The 17,580-nt window shown below is 43.8% G+C and overlaps 1 protein-coding gene across 1 annotated transcript; it reads right to left on the bottom strand.

Annotated features, from left to right (window-relative positions):
* Nucleotides 1-5,850: 5,850 nt before the first annotated feature.
* On the bottom strand, nt 5,851-9,027 carry FGFBP1 (fibroblast growth factor binding protein 1). Its single transcript, XM_011948828.1, has 3 exons — nt 8,974-9,027; nt 8,538-8,758; nt 5,851-6,925 (listed from the first exon to the last, which is right to left on the bottom strand). The coding sequence occupies exon 3, from the start codon at nt 6,903-6,905 to the stop codon at nt 6,201-6,203; it is 705 nt and encodes a 234-aa protein (XP_011804218.1). The 5' UTR covers nt 6,906-6,925; nt 8,538-8,758; nt 8,974-9,027; the 3' UTR covers nt 5,851-6,200.
* Nucleotides 9,028-17,580: the final 8,553 nt, after the last annotated feature.

The following is a 17,580-nucleotide window of genomic DNA, read 5'->3' as shown; positions in this document are numbered from 1 at the left end:
TTCTGGGAACTGAATTCACAGTCATGTTAATGGGAGTGGGTGTAGAAGCAGGTGGCACTTTCAGCTTTGAGGGATCCTAGATAACTCTGGTACTCTCCTATGACGTCACTCACCCTGGCCACTTTCAACGGCAGAGGGCTGTTGCTTTACTTTGGAAGCTAGTTCTGACAGCATTTGGTAGCAAATGTGCCACTACTAAATCACATTGTGCCTGGCAGTCAGGTTTTGGAGGCAGTGCTTATGTTTGTAAAAATTTATTTTAGTCAAAATTACGTTTAACAGCCTTTCTTTCATTGCGTACCAGATAAAGGCATTGGTTTGCATTTAGAGCAAAAATAAAATGCACATTTTTAAACACCGGAAGACCGGAGACAGAAAAGCAGCAAACTCCCATCTGCTTTCTCAAGCACACACTGGGCATGTTTTCACTGCATCCAAGGGTGGGTTAAATTGCTTACTGTATTCACGTCTTTACACTTCTCTCTTTCCCCCTCCGCAGCAGGACACATATTGTTGAAGGAGCCTAAGTGAATTGTGAGTGTGCTGCAACTTCACCGTAGTTCAGTTGTTCTCCACTGTGGGTAACTTTGCCCCCAGGAGGCACTTAGCAACTTCTGGAGATATTTTTGGTTGTCATAACAGGGAGAAGGTTGCTACAGTCATCAAGGTACTATGGGCCAGGGATGCTACTCCACAGCCAGGCATGCACAGGGCTTTTCCCTACTCCAGGGAATTATCAGCCCAAACTTTCAACAGTGTCGAGGTTAAGAAACGCTTCGGTAACCTCTGAAGTTTATTGAGCAGCTGCCATGCACTGGGTGGGTGCTGAGAATAGAGTGGGAAGCGAAGCAGATTCATTATCTGCTCACCCAGCACCCACAGCAAGTGACATCCTGATTCTTATCAGTGGTTCCCCTGAGCACCATGATCTAAGAGCAGTGAAGGTAGGGGCTGCTGTACCCACAGGAGGGTCTCCAGGGCAAGCAGATGCTCAGGAGCCTGAGCAGGAGGAGCCTGTAGGAAGTGAGCTGGAAGTCAGGTTAAGAAAGTTGCAGAGGCTGCTCATAGGTGCCAGCTTTGTCTCCATCTTCCTCCTTCGTCATGCAAAGTGCTTCTGTGAAGTTCATGAGCATGGGGTTCTTAAGGCCCATTGGGTAGAGGCTTTAGGAACCCCATGATCATGCTGCACACAGCCAGGCTCCATCTCACAGGCAGGTGCTTGGCCTGGCCTATCTTGAGTCTGGTGTACCTTCTTTTAGAAAATTGCCTTCTTATCTCCTCTCTCAGCTAACTGGTTCTTTCATTCACTTACTTATAGCAAACATTTAATGAGAATACATATGTGTAAGGACCAAGATTTAGGTTTTAATTGTAATTAGTTCTTATTGGATACATATTCCAGACCCATTTTAGAAATGGAAAACGTGAGATGAAAAAACATGTCTCGGGTCACTTTTATTTTACTCTGGAGCCCATAATCATTGCCCCTGCAGTGATTTTTCTCTTTCTCTTTCATGCACTCAACCAATATTTATAGAGGATCCACTGTGTGCTGGGCATGCACTGAGCACCAGGGCTGTGATGGTGGACAAGACAGATTTCATTTCTGCTGTGTTATTACCCACTTGGTATTAGTCTGTTCTCACGCTGCTAATAAAGACAAACCTGAGGCTGGGTAATTTATAAAGGAAAGAGGTTTAATGGAATCACAGTTCCACACGGCTAGGGAGGCCTCCCAATCATGGCTGAAGGCAAAAGAGGAGCAAAGTCATGTCTTACTTGGCTGCAGGCAAGAGAGAGCTTGTGGAGGGGAACTACCCTTTATAAAACCATCAGATCTCATCAGACTTACTATCATGAGAACAGCATGGGAAACACCTGCCCCTCATGATTCAATTACCTCCCACTGGGTCCCTCTCATGACATGTGGGAATTAGGGGAGCTACAATTCAAGATGAGATTTGGGTGGGGACACAGCCGAAGCATATCACACATTTTCAACTACTTTATGAAAACTCCCCTTGGATAGCCCACCTCAAGTTCTCCAGGTCCCAAGCCAGCTTTCTTCTAGAATCCTCTCCCCATTCCTCCCATTCTTCAGAGGGAGTCTCATAAAGATTTTCTCGGATATTGCTGCATGAAATATTTTTGAGTGACACATTTCAAGGTGAGCATTGTACACAGCACATTAAGTAAACCAACACATCAGAGGATGGCTGGCGTCATATCTGCTTGAAAGCTTTCAACCCCAAACACTTTGGCATTCTTGGCTGGTTCTGCCAAAAACAACTTCAGAGAGAGGCTGGGGAAGGAGGCTAGGTGAGATATGTTGGATTCCAGAAATTCAAGTCAGCACTGGTGTGACTGTGAGTTACCACACAGAGCTGGGGTGCTGGAGGGAAGAGGTCCTCTTTCTGCTGAGATATGGTTTTATAAGGGAAGAGAGACATTCCCACTTCTGAGTGGCTTTAGGGGATACAAATATGCTAATCTTCAGCACATCTTAGCTACCTAAAAATTTCCATCTTTTGCTGTCAAAACAAGTCATATCTTAAAGACCACACACACAGAGAAAGGTGGCTTCTCTACTTCATATCCAGAAAGTTCTCAGGGAGAAAATATGTAGCACTAAGGTGAATAGAAGTCAATGTAGCCAGGCATGGTGGCTCATGCCTATAATCCTAGCACTCTGGGAAGCCAAGATGGGTGGATCACCTGAGGTCAGGAGTTTGAGACCAGCCTGGCCAACATGTTGAAATCCTATCTCTACTAAAAATACAAAAATTAGCTGGGTGTGGTGGTGGGTGCCTGTAATCCCAGCTACTCAGGAGGCTGAGGCCAGAGAATCGATTGAACCTGGGAGGCAGCGGTTGCAGTGAGCTGAGATCACGCCACTGCACTCCAGCCTTGTTTCACGCCAGCAAGAGCGAAATTCCATCTCAAAAAAAAAGAAAGAAAAAAAGGTAAAAAAGAAAGTCAATGTAAAGTTTGTGGAGCCTCTATTTACATATTTCTTTTTACTGTGTTCTTAAAATGTCCCCTCAGCATGTGACTATGATTAGAGGCTGAGTGCAGTGGAAGTGTTCACTTCTAGAACTTTCTCTCTGTAAGGACAGGAAGAGGATATATATGTGGAATGGACTGATGGATCTTGTTCATTGTCAAGTTTGGCCCACATCCAGAGACCATAAATGTCACTCTTCTCTCACCGAGTGAAGAAAATCATGCACTTCAGAGTAGAAAGGGCTTGGGACCTCCAGGCCAGGGATTCCCGTTACAGGCTCTGCCACTTCATAACTTCGTAACCCGGGCAGGTTCCTCAGCTTCTCTCAGCCTCACTTTCCTCATCTAGAAAATGAGGGTGAGACTTCTACTGGATGGAGTTGTGGGGGATTCATGAGACAATGGAGCAAAACCACTGACACGTAGTGGGTGATCCATAAGGGTGGCTCCTGGCCACTTGTACTACAGAAACAAACAAACAAAACCAAAAACCTCCCACAGTTAGAGAGTTTTCACTGGGACTTTTGACTTCCCTCTACAATTCAGTCTCCTGCTGTGGACTTTAAATGGTCAGTGGTGTTGAACAACTATTATCTAACTCTTGGCACAGTATTAAGAAATTCAGAGATATTGACCAATGTTAGTGTTTCAGGACCCTTCACAGTGGGTGGGTTTCATGATTCCATTGTCAAGATGAGCTCATTTCTGCTCAGAAGATTAAATAATTAGCCCTGAGACTGGTTATCTATCAGCAGAAGCAAACTGTGTGCCAAGATCCAGGTCACTCTTCCATGGTAGAGGCAAAACTCCTTCCAGTTCTGCCAGTGGCCAGCGGCCAGGAGTGAACTCGAACCAGCAACTTCGGGTCTGGAGGAGTTTAAGGAGGCTTTGGGTCTGTTCTGCAATGTTCATGCCAACCCATAACAAACCTGATGACTGTTGAATGACTCCTGGAGGGGATTATCAGCCTTTTTCTATCTCAGGGCTATGTTATACATGTGGAGGAGGGGGCCACAGGCTGCCTAAAGCCTGTGAAAACCTTAAGGGAAAATATCCTTTCTCTAGTGTGGCTTGAAGGAGCTTGGGGAGGGTCTGGAATGTTGTTTCAGTGCTCTTGGAGTTGGTGGTAGGGTTCACAGGTCAGGCCCCAGGCCCCATCCTACAATGACCCCACCCTCATGGACATTTCTCCAACACGCCAACCATGATCCCTGTCATAGGAATGGAAGTGCCATGAAGACAGGGATTTTTTTTCTCTTTCCTTGGTTGCTATTTCTCATGTCTGGAAGAGTTCCTGGCATAGAGAAGGGGCAAATAGAATGGAATAAATAGATTAACCATGATTTCAGGGCATTTGTTCTGACTGGTCCCTCTGTTTGGAACATTCTTACCCAGGAGAGTTTCCTGGCTTGATTCCTCCTTTTAGGTCTAGGCTCAAAAGTCACCTCCTGATGGGCATTTCCTGATCACCCCATCTAAAGCTCATTACCCTCGATCACTTTGTCCCCTTCCCTTGCTTTAATAGTCTTCTTTAACTCATGTGTAATCATGAACTCATGATCACTTTTCCCACTGTTCCGTGAGGGCAGAGCACTCATCTCTTGGACATCCATGGCTGTATCTCTGGTGCCTGGAACACAACCTGGCGTGAGTCAGAGCCCTGTAAGTTATATGTTGAATGAGTGAGTGAATGAATAAATGCACAAGTTATATGTTGAATGAGTGAGTGAATGAATAAATGCACCATCTGTGGGAAAGCCTTAGCACGGTGCTTGATTATAGCAGATAAGAGATAAGTGTTCATTTTATTGATGATCCTGATGACATCCAAATGTTGCTCTGCGACTGTGGCACTGTAGATTGGCCTCTGACATCCTCAGTGTGCATCCCAGTAGGTTGGTGAATGTAAAAGGCTTTCCTCCCACCCCACCTGCCATTACTCCCTGCCACCATCAGACATGCTAAAGAACAGTGCTTTCTTCAGCTTCTGCTCCTCTTTTCCCTGGTTGTGGAATTGTGACAAGGCATTGGGGACAGTTTATCCTCCCTCCCAAACTCTTAAAATACTTTCAGATCCTTCATACTAACGTATAAATGAATAATGGCAGTCTCATCGCTGCATCCCATCTGATCCCAGATACCTGACCTCTCCCAGAATCTGGAACTTCCCATCTATTCACTTTCATTCATGTTATCAAATGCCTAAAGTGCCTCCACTTTGCCCCATTTTATTCCTACAGATACTCTTTCCAAAATCCAGCTCCACTGTTACCTCCCCTGTTACACTCAAGCCCAGATCTTACAGCAGTTTCTGTCTCCTCTCTCTGGTTTTCCTTATAGCCCTCTCCCCCTTCCTTTACAGCCCTTATCATGGGCCATTGTACTTAACTAGGCCTTCCTTCTCCAAGAATGAAGAATGGAGAAATGAAACTCATTTCTTCTCCAGAAATGAGCTTTGCAAGGAAGGGGTCCTTCGGGTTGGGGAGGGAATGGGCATTTCTGACATGCATCATTAGGAGAGGTTCCTCAACCCTGCAGACTCAGCTGTCAGAGCTCCTGGGTTCCAATCCTACCTCCCCTCTTACCATCTATGAGTCCCTGATAAATGATTTAATCAAATCATGTACCAGGTATCCCACCTGAAAACAAGGATCTTAATTATTATACTTCAATAAGCACCAAACACCACAGACCAATGGATACAATTATAAAGAAGGATTCTGGAAAGACATAACTTGAGCAGGGTGGGGAACTAGAAGTTGCTATTTAGACAGTTTTTCCATTGATATATGGGGACTACTTTATGAGTTTATTTGGGAACAGACACAGAGAAACCAAGCAATGTTGGAATGTATTTCTGAAAAACACCCAGAGTTTTATTACCATTAATTCAGCAGAAAGTTCATTGTGCTGAAATTATCATTCTGGTGCATTCAGACTCTTCACTGTTCAAACACATAGCTGTGTGCGCCATGGAAACACATGCTGCAGGAAACAGCCTCTGAACATCACCTCCAAGAAAAATAAAGCAAATTCCAAAACACAAAAGCAAAAATTATAAAATCTGTTTAAATATTTTGTTGTACTCACTTAGCACAAAAGTTCATATTTTGTGGGGGACTGTAGAGAGCTTTATAGTATACAGAGAGACTTATGACCTGACATCTCTTAAGGGGACCTGTTCTCTTTTGGCCTCATCAGCATGACGTGTCCTGCATTATTCTGAGGAAGAATGTGCAGAGAGAGCTCCAAGTCTCTCCACAGAACTCCAGGGCAGTCTTCCTCTGGTTTGCCATATCCGGGTCCTCCACACACTCGGGAGCTTTGGTGGTGATGGTCTGGGTCACTGCTAGGCTAGAGGGGGTGGTCTCTTTGCCCTTGATGTGCTCCCTGGGGGACATTTCTGTTTTCCCCTTCCTGGGCTTTGTGTTCCCAAATAGAGTGGAGCTGACTAGCTTAAGACCGGATTCTGGAAAATCCTTCCTGCACACTCTGGTTTTCACGGCTGTCTTGGAATATCTACAGATGTCTTTCTGTGAGCGCAGATTCCGGGCAATTTGTTTCCAATAGACTCTCTCATCCTTGAGCTTTAAGCACGAGGTTGGATTGCCAGCAAAGACACAGGAAAATTCATGGTCCAATCGAGTGCACTCAACCTTGAGAGAGATGCCCTCCTCCTGCTCAGTCGCAGCCCATCTGCAGTTGGCTTGGTCTTTGGTGACAAACTTGCCTTTGTTCCTGGGCCTGTTTTTCTGCTTAATCTGGGTGTTGCCCAGAGTGTCCTTTTGTTCTGAGACCACTTTGCTGTGAAGTCCATTCTTCACCCTTTTTTTCCCCTCCACCAGGAGCACCTGAGCAGCCAGTAGGAGGAAGGAGAGCAGGGTGAGGCTATGGATCCTCATGGCTGCAACTGGGTGGGCACCTGTTTGACAAAAGGCAGGTGAGTCAGTGGCAGGCAGCAGTTCAGCTGTGCAGGACTACACACTGGGCTTCCCCTACCCTGACAAGTACCTGCCTGATTTCAGAGTAGACCAAGAACACTTCTGGCTCCTGTAGTCACTAGACAAACAGCCTGTCTACTCACATTTCCACTTGGCTTGAGTTTTGAGTATCACAAAACTACCACTCTTTGGAGCCTCACGAATTCTCATTTATCATTTATGCACTCATTAACTCCTGCATTTGCTCACTCCTCACTCTTTCATTCACTCATTCAGCAAGCATTTACTGAGCACCTACTATATGCCACGCACTAGACTAGGTGTTGAAGAAATCACCATGATTGAGAAAGTCTCAGACTTGAAAGAGCTTAGAGGCCACTCTTGGGCAGAATTTAAATAGCATTGATCAGGGAATCTATCCCATCATCTCTGTCTCTGATCTGAAAAAAGTTACTGCTCCAAACTTTCTTTCAGCTCCAAAGTGCTGGATTTCTATCTCCTGACTCCATATGGGCATGGATGCCCGAAATGAGAAAAGATGTGACAGATGCCCAAAATGAGAACGGACGTGGTGCGCGTCATGAAAGGTGATGTTGACCCAGAGTTGAACATGCCTGGGGTTTGGGTGGGGTGGCTGGGTTTGTGGGTGTGTGGGAAACTGGGTTTCCGCTTTTTTGGCGGAAGTAAGAGTTTAAGGAAAGGTGTGAGGTGTGGTGGTTGTCTGATTTGCCTGCGCAAAGTGAACCAGGATGGAGACAGGTGAATTTCAACCAGATAGTTCACACTACAGAATCGAAGACAAGGATCATGAGAAATCATTGAATCAATAGGATGAACATCAATGTCACACTGAACTGCATGGATCTGATCATGTGTACAATTAAAAACCCATGCTTAACAGGAGAAGAGAAGTCAATTTCTATATGACACCTCCTGTATGCTAAGTACTGGTCTAGGGTTTGATTCCCACCTTGCTAAATCCACACAAGAGCCCTTCCAGGTAGCTATTAATATGTCATCCCGGGTGATAGCTCTGACTCTTAAGGCTCAGACAGGTAAATAAATTGCTCAGGATCTCATAGTGGGCAAGTTCAAAGCTGGTATGGGTAGCCAGATCAATCTCCTTATTCCTTTCTGTCACCCCGATTGATCACTTTTTGCTTTTCACATTTACTCTGCCCTTTAAAAACATTGCCAAAGAATCAGAAAAACAACTATGAACGATGACAATTTAGTTTGATATAACACATAATGATAAGATGATTTGTATTATTTGTGCTCCATTTAAAACAAAGCACAGAATTTTTATAAAAAGAGGCAGGCCCAGGAAATGGTCCTGATCTGATTTCTACCCTAGAAGCTGGCCACCTTCTAGGGTTAAGGAGGAGAAAGACAATCACAAAAGGGCAGAGAACCGCAATAAATGTGAAGAGGAGATGAGATATGCCAGAAAAACACCCAGTCATTTCTCACAAACCTGGGGCTCAGCCCCCACTTGCCCATGACAGAATGTAGGCCCAAGGAACTCCAGGCCCTTGGTGGAGTGATAAGTGGTGGCAGGTAATAAAGCTGTTAAAGGAGCAAGGCTTTTACCTTGTTCTGAGCACACCGATCCAGTGCAATCCCAGGAGGTGGGAGTGAATTGCAGGCTGCAGCTGTCTCAGGTAGAGTGCAAGGAGGGTAGACTATTCAACAGGAGCCAGGCTGACTGGGTTTTTACAACACTCACTGGATTTTTATAACACTATGACACCTTACTCACAGCTCCTCCCAGTCACGCCCCTCCGAGGGAGCCAGTTCCTGCAGGGAAAGTGCTGGATATAATCCAGTGAAAAGGGGGGTTACCTGCATGCCATTCAACGCTTCCTCTACGCCCTTCCCTGTCCATCCTGTGGCCAGGATAGGAGGACAACTCAGCCTTTCAATGACCCTCCTTGATGGGGAGAGGACCCTAGCAGTGATGTCTATGGAGGAGTAAAATAACAATAATGACATGATCCGAGCTGCCAAACTACTGAGCCCATTTTACCTGATTTCTCCTTTTCCCTCATCACATCCGCTCTAGTAGGGAATGCAATGATTCTTCCTCTTTTACAAAACCAGGAATTGGTTCTGGAGATATGCAATAGCTTGTCCAAGTTCACAGAGGCAGGAAAAGGAAGATCTCAAAATTAAATGTGAGATTCTCTACATCCATGGTCTGATCTCTTCCTGCCTGCCACTCTCAATAAATATTTGTTGAATGGGTGACTGAAGTTACCAAAGATTTCTTAGTGTCTGAGTTCCTTTTTCCATCTGAAGTTACTGCATAAGCAGAGGATTCCCTGATTCTAGAAGTAGGGAAATTCCCTGATTCTACGAGGCTCCGAGAGGCTGATAAAGAGGGAATTTTTAATATAAGATTACTGTTGAAAATATTTACCTTCAGGTCTCATTCAGCGAGCTCAGGCTGCCCTGCCTGCTGCAGGCACAGTCTCACACCAGAATGACCCAGGTGGAGTCCTGGCCACAGCATGTGTTTAGCTGAGTGCTATGCGCTAACCACTGAGCCTCTCCCATCATCCATTTGCAGTGTGCTGACAATAACAACATCTCCTTTATAGCTGCGTACTAAATTTTTACTGGGCTAAGCTGTTATCATAAAGTGGAGCAGAATCGTTTTGCCTCATAATAAGGTCTTCAGTTGTATTCTTTGAAAACAGACATTTATTATTTACATATGAAGCATTTAAAAAGAAACTCACTTCTACAGGGAAGATGTGGCCCTCATTATATGTTATCACCTCACCTTTCATAGATTTTTCAGAACAAGAAATTGTTCAGCTTTCCTTAATTCAGCCATAAGAAAACTATTGTTTAAGTGTGATATTAAATGGCAACTGACTTTTGGGTTTGAGATAAAGCAATAGGGGGTGGTGGGGACTGCGGCAAACTAGAAAGTCTCTGCCTCTGTAGAGGTCAACACTCATCTCCAGTTGACTGAAAATATGCAGGGAATAGGCTCAGTATTGTCACATTTTCTGACTTTTAAAGTGACGTCCCCAAATCCAGATGTGTTTATATGAAATTGGTTGGCACGTAATTAAAATTTTCTAAAAATAAGCCTGTAGCTCAACAATATGCAGGCCAAAACTTGTAACTGTGTTTAGATTTTATGAACGATCTGCCTGTTTGAGAATTCCACGGTCATAGCTATAGATGTTGACTGATTCATTCAGAGGCTCAGTCTCTGCATGAATGTGTCGGAAGCAGCCCTTTCTGAAGCTGTGTGCCTCTCTCCTAAAGTTGCCTCATCCAAGTGTCCATCCTCACTATCCTCACAAACACCCCACTGAGGCCCTGACCTCCACGAACAGGCTCTCTCAGGCAGTATTTTGGAGGATTATTTGGACATAGGCAAGGCAAAGCTGCTTTGCTCGACAACAGGAGTCTCCTACAAAATGGAAAATTCTACTTGATCCTTGGGAGGCAGGCAGATTCTTCGGAGGCAGATTGCAGTTGGAACACAAAACATATTTACAAGGAAACATGCGGACTCCGGGGTCTTTCTGGGAAGTGCTTCTCCGAGCTTTGCCATGTGACACTGCACACTCCCCACTGGCTCCCTGGGCCCCTTCCCCTTCCTGTGACTCTCATCCCAGCATCTGCTTTGCTCTTTCCCTTTTAGACTCAGCAGCACAGCACCAGAGCAGGCTGTGGGGCAGTCACCTCCTTGCCTCATGCTGCCATTCCAACCTCATTTCCAGGTACTCACACCCAGACACATAAATACACATACACACTGACACACATGCAAACACACACACAAACACACACTGACACACTCAAACACACACAAACACAAAGACACCACACACTCATAGACACACAGAGACATAAACACTGACACATAGACACATGCACACACATGCTCATAGGCACACACACAGAATCACACACAGAGACACTGACACACACGCAGAGACAGACACACACACACAAGCACACACACACTGCAATCTGGCCACACCGAAACCCTGTCCCACCATTTGCAGACACTCCGTGCCTGCGCCCACTGACTGCCTTTGCCTCTGCTGCTCCCCGCACTTGGGATCCCCTTCCCGACCCACTCTGCCTGGCACATACCACCTCATCCTTCAAGGCCAGGCTCCAATGCGAGCCCCTCTCTGTTGGTGTCACGGGCTCCTGACGCTCTGCATGCCACCCCACGCCTTCATGGATGTCCACAGGAAGAAATACACGCTTCCTCCAATGAGCTTACAGTGTGCCCGGCACTGCGCTAAGGCTGTTTCCCCAAGCTTTCTTCACATCTCCATGAACTTAGGAAACGATGTCCTTTTACAGTGGCTCTGGGGAGACAGCAGAGGACACGGAGCCCTGGCCATGCCGTGCATAGCAGTTTCCAGTAGCTTCAGGCCCTTCCGCCTCCCCATGCTCCCAGCACCGAGGTGCTCTGTAACTCCTGGGGATGAGTACATAAAGGCCCATTTCACGAGAACCCCAGGAGGAAATTTGGCCCAGGTCCTCATAGGACGGATGTGGAGCCAAGGCTTAGGCGGACCAAGCACAGTGTCTGACACACAATTAGAGAAGAATTATATGGAGGCCACTGCTACTATTCTAAACACAAATGAGGCAATGTACCCATACATTGATAAATTGTGGAACTCTCCTCTCTCTGCCCCTTTAAAAAAGTTTTTAAAGTTTTAGAGTAATTTTAGGTTTACAGAGAATTGCAAAGATAGTTATCATTCCACTTCTCACCTGGGTTCCCTATTTACCTGTTAATTACTATGGTACATTTGTCACAACTAAATAACAAATATTGATACATTATTGTCAACTGAAGTCCATACTTTCTTCAGACCTGCTTAGAATTTACCTATTGTTCTGGTTTTTTATTAGTGTTATTATTGACAGACTTTATTTTTTAGAGTAGTTTTATGTTCATAGCACAATTGAGTGGAAAGTATCAAAAGTTCCATGTACCCCTTCCCACATGCAGGCACAGTCTCCCCCACCCTCAACATCATGAACCAGGGTAGTACATTTGCTGTAAGTAATAAAACTATGTTAACATGTCATTATCACCCAATGTTCATCATTTCCATTAGGTTCACTCCAAGTGCTGTACATTCTTTGGGTTTTGAGAAATGTATAATGACATGGCATAACATCAATTAACTAAGAAAGGATAATGACAATACCCACCACTATGGTATCATACAGAATAGTTTAGTTGCCCTAAAACTTCTCTGTATTCTGCCTACTTACCACTCCATCCCTACAACCCCTGACAACTGATGATCCATTTACTGTCTCCACAGTTTTGTTTTTTTAAGAATGTCATATAGTTGGAATCATACAGTATGTAACCTTTTTATATTGACTTTTTACTTAGTAATATGCACTTAAGGTTTCGCTGTGTTTTTTGTAACTTGATAGCACATTTAAGTGCTGATAAAATTCCAATGATTGGATATATCTAAGTCCCTTTATTCATTCACCTACTACTAAAATTCCATTGATTGGATGTACCCGAGTTCATTTATTCATTCATCTAGGACATTTTGAATGCCTCTAAATTTTGACAATGATGAATAGAGCTGCTATAAACATGCATGTGCAGGTTTGGTGTAGACTTAAATTTTCAGCTTCTATTGTTCTTCTTCTGTCCCAGATCCCAACACGATGCCATGTTGCATTTAGTGATCATGACTTTCTGGGTTCTTCTTGGCTATGGCTGGTTCTCAGATGTTGCTTGTTTTTTGATGACTGTGGCGGTTTGCAGAAGAATTGGTTATGTGTTATGAGAATGTCCCTAATTTGGAAATTGTCTGGCATGTTCTGGTTAGATTGGGATCGTGTTATTCTTCTCATGATCACACAAAACTTAAATGATGAATGGCTTTCTTTGGGACTGTGAAAGGAAGTCTGAACACAATTGTTAAAAGCACACTGGTTAAGGCTGGTAATTGAATGCATGTCTGGTCACTAGCTGGGGATTTGAAATTCAAAAGCTGGTTTTACTCTCATGCGTATTCCTACCACATAGCTTCTTGACCTAGAAACCTGGCCCTGTTTTATGCAGTCAGCAGAGATTATATGAATGGGTGCAATTTTGTTCTGAGGTAAGTCTTAACTATGCCAAACTTATCGCCAGGCTAAAGTTGTCAAAAATCAACACTTCCTTCAAAGGTTACTTTATAAACAGACATGGCAAATGCTGGGCTGCTGCACTAAAGCAATATTAATTTGTTGGGCAACTAATGTGCATTAAAATATATTTATTATCAGAAAATAAGGACATTGGGCTAAACAAACATCAGTAAAATATAATTCATTGGGCAAAAGGCATTAATCTTAGACCTACTCAAGAATATTTGCATTCCAAATTTTAAGTCCTCGTTCATCATGAGATTTCAGGATTCCTGTTCAGGACAACGAAAGTTTTATTTCTTTAGAAAACGAAGAGACAGCAAAGTGTGGATTCTATAGTATTGGGTATGATTGCAAGGTGAAAACCTATTAAGTTTATTTACCTTAGAAAGAATGTTGTTATTAACCACATAATATTAACACATTCCTTAACTTTTATTTTAGGTTCAGAGGGTATATGTGTAGATTTGTTACATGGGTAAATTGCATGTCACTGAGGTTTGCTGTACAAATGATCTTGTCACTCAGGTAGTGAGCGTAGTACCCAATAGGTAATTTTTCAAACCTTGCTATCTTCCCTTTCTCCCCACTCTAGTAGTCTCCAACCCTATTATTGCCAATTTATGTCCACACTTACCTAATATTTGGCTCCTTCTCTTTTTCTTTTTCCGAAACGGAGTCTTGCTCTGTCACCCAGGCTAGAGTGCAGTGGCACGATCTTGGCTTACTGCAACCTCTGCCTCCGGGGTTCAAGGAATTTTCCTGCCTCAGTCTTCTGAGCAGCTGGGATTACAGGCGCCTGCCACCGTGCCCAGTTAATTTTTTTATTTTTAGTAGAGACGGGATTTCACCATGGTGGCCAGGCTGCTCTCGAACTCCAGACCTCATGATCCACCCGCCTCGGCCTCCCAAAGTGCTGGGATTATAGTCGTGAGCCACCGTGCCTGGCCTAGCTCCTTCTCTTATAAGTGAGAACATGTGGTATTTGGTTTTCTATTCCTGTGTTAATTTGCTTAGGGTAATAGCCTCCAGCTGCATCCATGTTACTGCAAAGGACACGATTCATTATTTTTCAGGACTGCATAGATAGTATCCCATGATGTATATGTACCACATTTTCTTTTTTCAATTCACCATTGATGGGCATCCAGGTTGATTCCATGTTTTTGCTATTGTGACTAGTACCACAATGAACATATGAGTGTGTGGGGGTTTTTTGTTTTTGTTTTTTTATTTTTTAGAATGATTTATTTTCATTTGGGTATATACCCAGTAGTGAAATCATATTAACATGTTTTTAGAAACAATGTTTAATTGTTGGTTCTGATTCTTAATGCATTTGAAACCTAACTCAATTTTTATGTTAGATTAAATCATATGAAACTACTATTTGTAGTAAGTCAAAAATGCTAAAATAACCGTTTGAATGAAGCCACTTAATAATAGGTATTTTTCCTCAAGTAATAGGACTATTTCCAAGCCTTATACAGTGTTTCTTTTCTGTAAGAGTTTTTTTTTTTTTTTTTTTTTTAGCTCTTCTATAATCAATTGTCCCTACAAATCAAGGTTTTTGATCACTTCTTTGCTTTTTGGATCTTCCGTAAGTCATTCTTAAACAGTGAAACACCCTTTAAGGAGGTCTGTGTCTTTTGGATAAAATTTTTCAAGGTACCCCCACATACGTGCACTTAAGAAAGCACTCACATATACACAGGCATTCCCGCACACATGCACACATATCACATAACCCCACACAAGTGCACATTTCCATACGCCACCTCGCTTCCTATCTTGGAGAAAAAGAAGGACCTAGAGAGTCTCCCTTTTGGATTTTCTGCCTCTAGCCCATGTGTGCTGCAAAGAGCACCAGTTGCTCCCTTGGAAAGCTGAAAAAGGGAGAAGGTAAGCTGCCCTCTCTTGGTGTTAAGGCTGAGAGTCACGAGGCACATTGGCTTATGACCACATTCCTTTCTTCACATGAAGAGGTGACAATATTTAGAAAAACCAAACCAGAAAAGCACCTCTGAAAAGATCTGTAAGGGTATTTAGCACAGGATACCCTTCTGTGCTGAATGCCCTTGCACAAAGAGCAAAAGGACCCACACGTGTGGCATGCTGCCTAGGAGAAGACAGGAATGAGAAGGGGAATGGACTCTGCAGGGCTGGACCCTAACGAGACACCATTTCTACTACCACTCAGTCATTTTTGCATTTGACCTAAAAGCACACATGAAGCACCTACTATGTCCAGGCCCCTCAGTGTTAATGATTGGCTGGAAGTGCAGCCAAGAAAAATGGTCCTTACCCTTGAGGAGTTAGCAGACAATAGGGGAAAGGTCAAGGATATCAGTTATGACAATACAGAGGTTAATGACTATGTTGAAGGGAAAGCTGTGGTGCTTTGAGTTGGGACATCCAGCCTACCAGAGGCAGAGAAGAATTTCTCAAGAGCCTGCAATTATGCAAAGACAGCTCAACAGTGGGTGAAATGGGATGTTACCTCTTCAGTCATTATTCAGTAACCACTTTCAGCAAGGTGAAGTACTAGGCCCTCAAGGGAAGATAAGATGAACATGGTTTGGCTCCTGTTTTTATACCTGACCAGGTGAGTCTATGGCTCACTCTCTGATGATTGTTGTAGTGGTGATACCTCATCAGAGGTATCTTGGATGAACTTCTGAGTGAGGGCTGTGTCCACTTGGAAAGGCCATATCCTTTCCAACTAAGTACCCACTGGAGTTGATGTGAGTCTTACCATTAGCCATGTTTGGTTAAAGCAATGGCTTATTAGGAGGGTGTGAGCCATTGGATCATAAATTAATGAAAGAACCCAGACTGACTTCTTAGTACATTTTCTCTTGCTATGACTGAATACTTGAGACCAAGTAATTATAAAGAAAAGGAGTTTATTGAGCTCACCGTTCTGGAGGCTAGGAAGTTCAAGATCGGGCAGCTGCATCTGGGAAGGGCTTCATGCTGCATCATAACATGGTGGATACCATCACATGGTGAGAATGCCTGTGAGATCAGTGAACAGGCAAATGTGCAAAGGAGACCAAACACAAATGGGGCCTAGCCTTATAACAGCCCACTCTTGTGTTAACTAATCTAGCCTCATGGAGTAAGAACTTATTCCCACAAGACAACATTAATCTCCTAATGAGGACAGATCCCTCATGACCCAAATGCCTGTAATGGTCCCACCACCTCTCAACACCATTACACTGGGGACCATGCCTCTACGTGAGTTTTTTTTTTGAATGCAAAGACCAAGAGTAATAAAATCAAAAGTCAACAGAATGGTGTGCAGGATGACACTAGGTAGTCTCAATTTTGATAGAAGAAATCAGTCGCATATCTGCCTAGCCCTTGGCACAATTTATGGTAATTGATCCCTGTAGAGTTTGGGCCCTATATTGGGCCTCCTCCCCTTATGTGATGGAGGCAAGATGGAATTTTTATAAAGACATCTTAAGTCCTGGGCAAAAAAGAAACTCATTTAGGTGTTTATTTGATGGCCCGAAATTTTAAAAGAAGTTGTTTGAGGAGGCCATTATGTATCTCAACTACACCAGTTTTCGGGGACCTATGATCTTCTGTAGCATAATGACACCCACCAGGGGACAGAGAAAGAACAAAGCTACACCCCTATACAGATAGAATATGCCCAAGGACCCAGTATTTGCTCCATCCTGTCTAAGATACCCTCAGTAGCTGTGTGAGCTTGTGGGTACTGTACCTATGACCCAAAACATAATGAGTATAGAGGGTCATGGGCTCAGGTCTGTTAAGGCTCCTATTTTCAGGAGTGTTCAGCAGGCATCCAGCTCTTTGTTATTTAATAATGTACAGCATGAAACAGAGAGGAGCAATTTCTTGCATCAGAAGACCATGGCCAACTTATGGCCATCGTAAGTGGTCCAGGGGCACCAGGAGGCAAGAGAAGAGTTTGGCAAACCCTCTATAGTGAAAGATTCTCTGAAGGCACTAATGGTAGTGACTTTTGATTTAACTTTGGAAGTAAAATTTGTAAATGAGAAATATGTTACCATCAAAACAAACAAACAAACAAAGGCACTAAACCATGTGGACTTTTATGTCCCTAAATGAGCATCAGTGGATCCCTTTGGAGGAGGTTGTCATCAAAGTAATGTCACACTTGTGCTCCTGGAGAAAGGTGGAAGCAGCTAAGATCTTGTCTTGCAAAGATTCTGTTGAGGTACCCCATGGATAACCTGGAAGGTCTATGCGTCTGTTTGTAGTTGGGGGCAAACTGCACATGACAGGCTGTTGAAAGAGGCATTGAGTAGAACATTAGTCACATTAGTAAGAGTGAAATACTTGTCAGTTGCTGATTGGATAGAATGAGTAATTTTGAGAAAAGTTGGGGAGCAGGAAGGGAAGGACCCAGGGTCCCTGTGACAGCCCCCATGCAAAGCATAATCAGTACCTTTCCCTCTTCTTTTTCTTCCTCTTA

The sequence above is a fragment of the Colobus angolensis genome, unplaced genomic scaffold (genome assembly GCF_000951035.1).
Source record: "Colobus angolensis palliatus isolate OR3802 unplaced genomic scaffold, Cang.pa_1.0 Scaffold284, whole genome shotgun sequence".
Taxonomy (NCBI): Eukaryota; Metazoa; Chordata; class Mammalia; order Primates; family Cercopithecidae; genus Colobus; species Colobus angolensis.
Note: the sequence above shows the minus strand (reverse complement) of the source record. Positions and strands in the feature narration are given on the sequence as shown.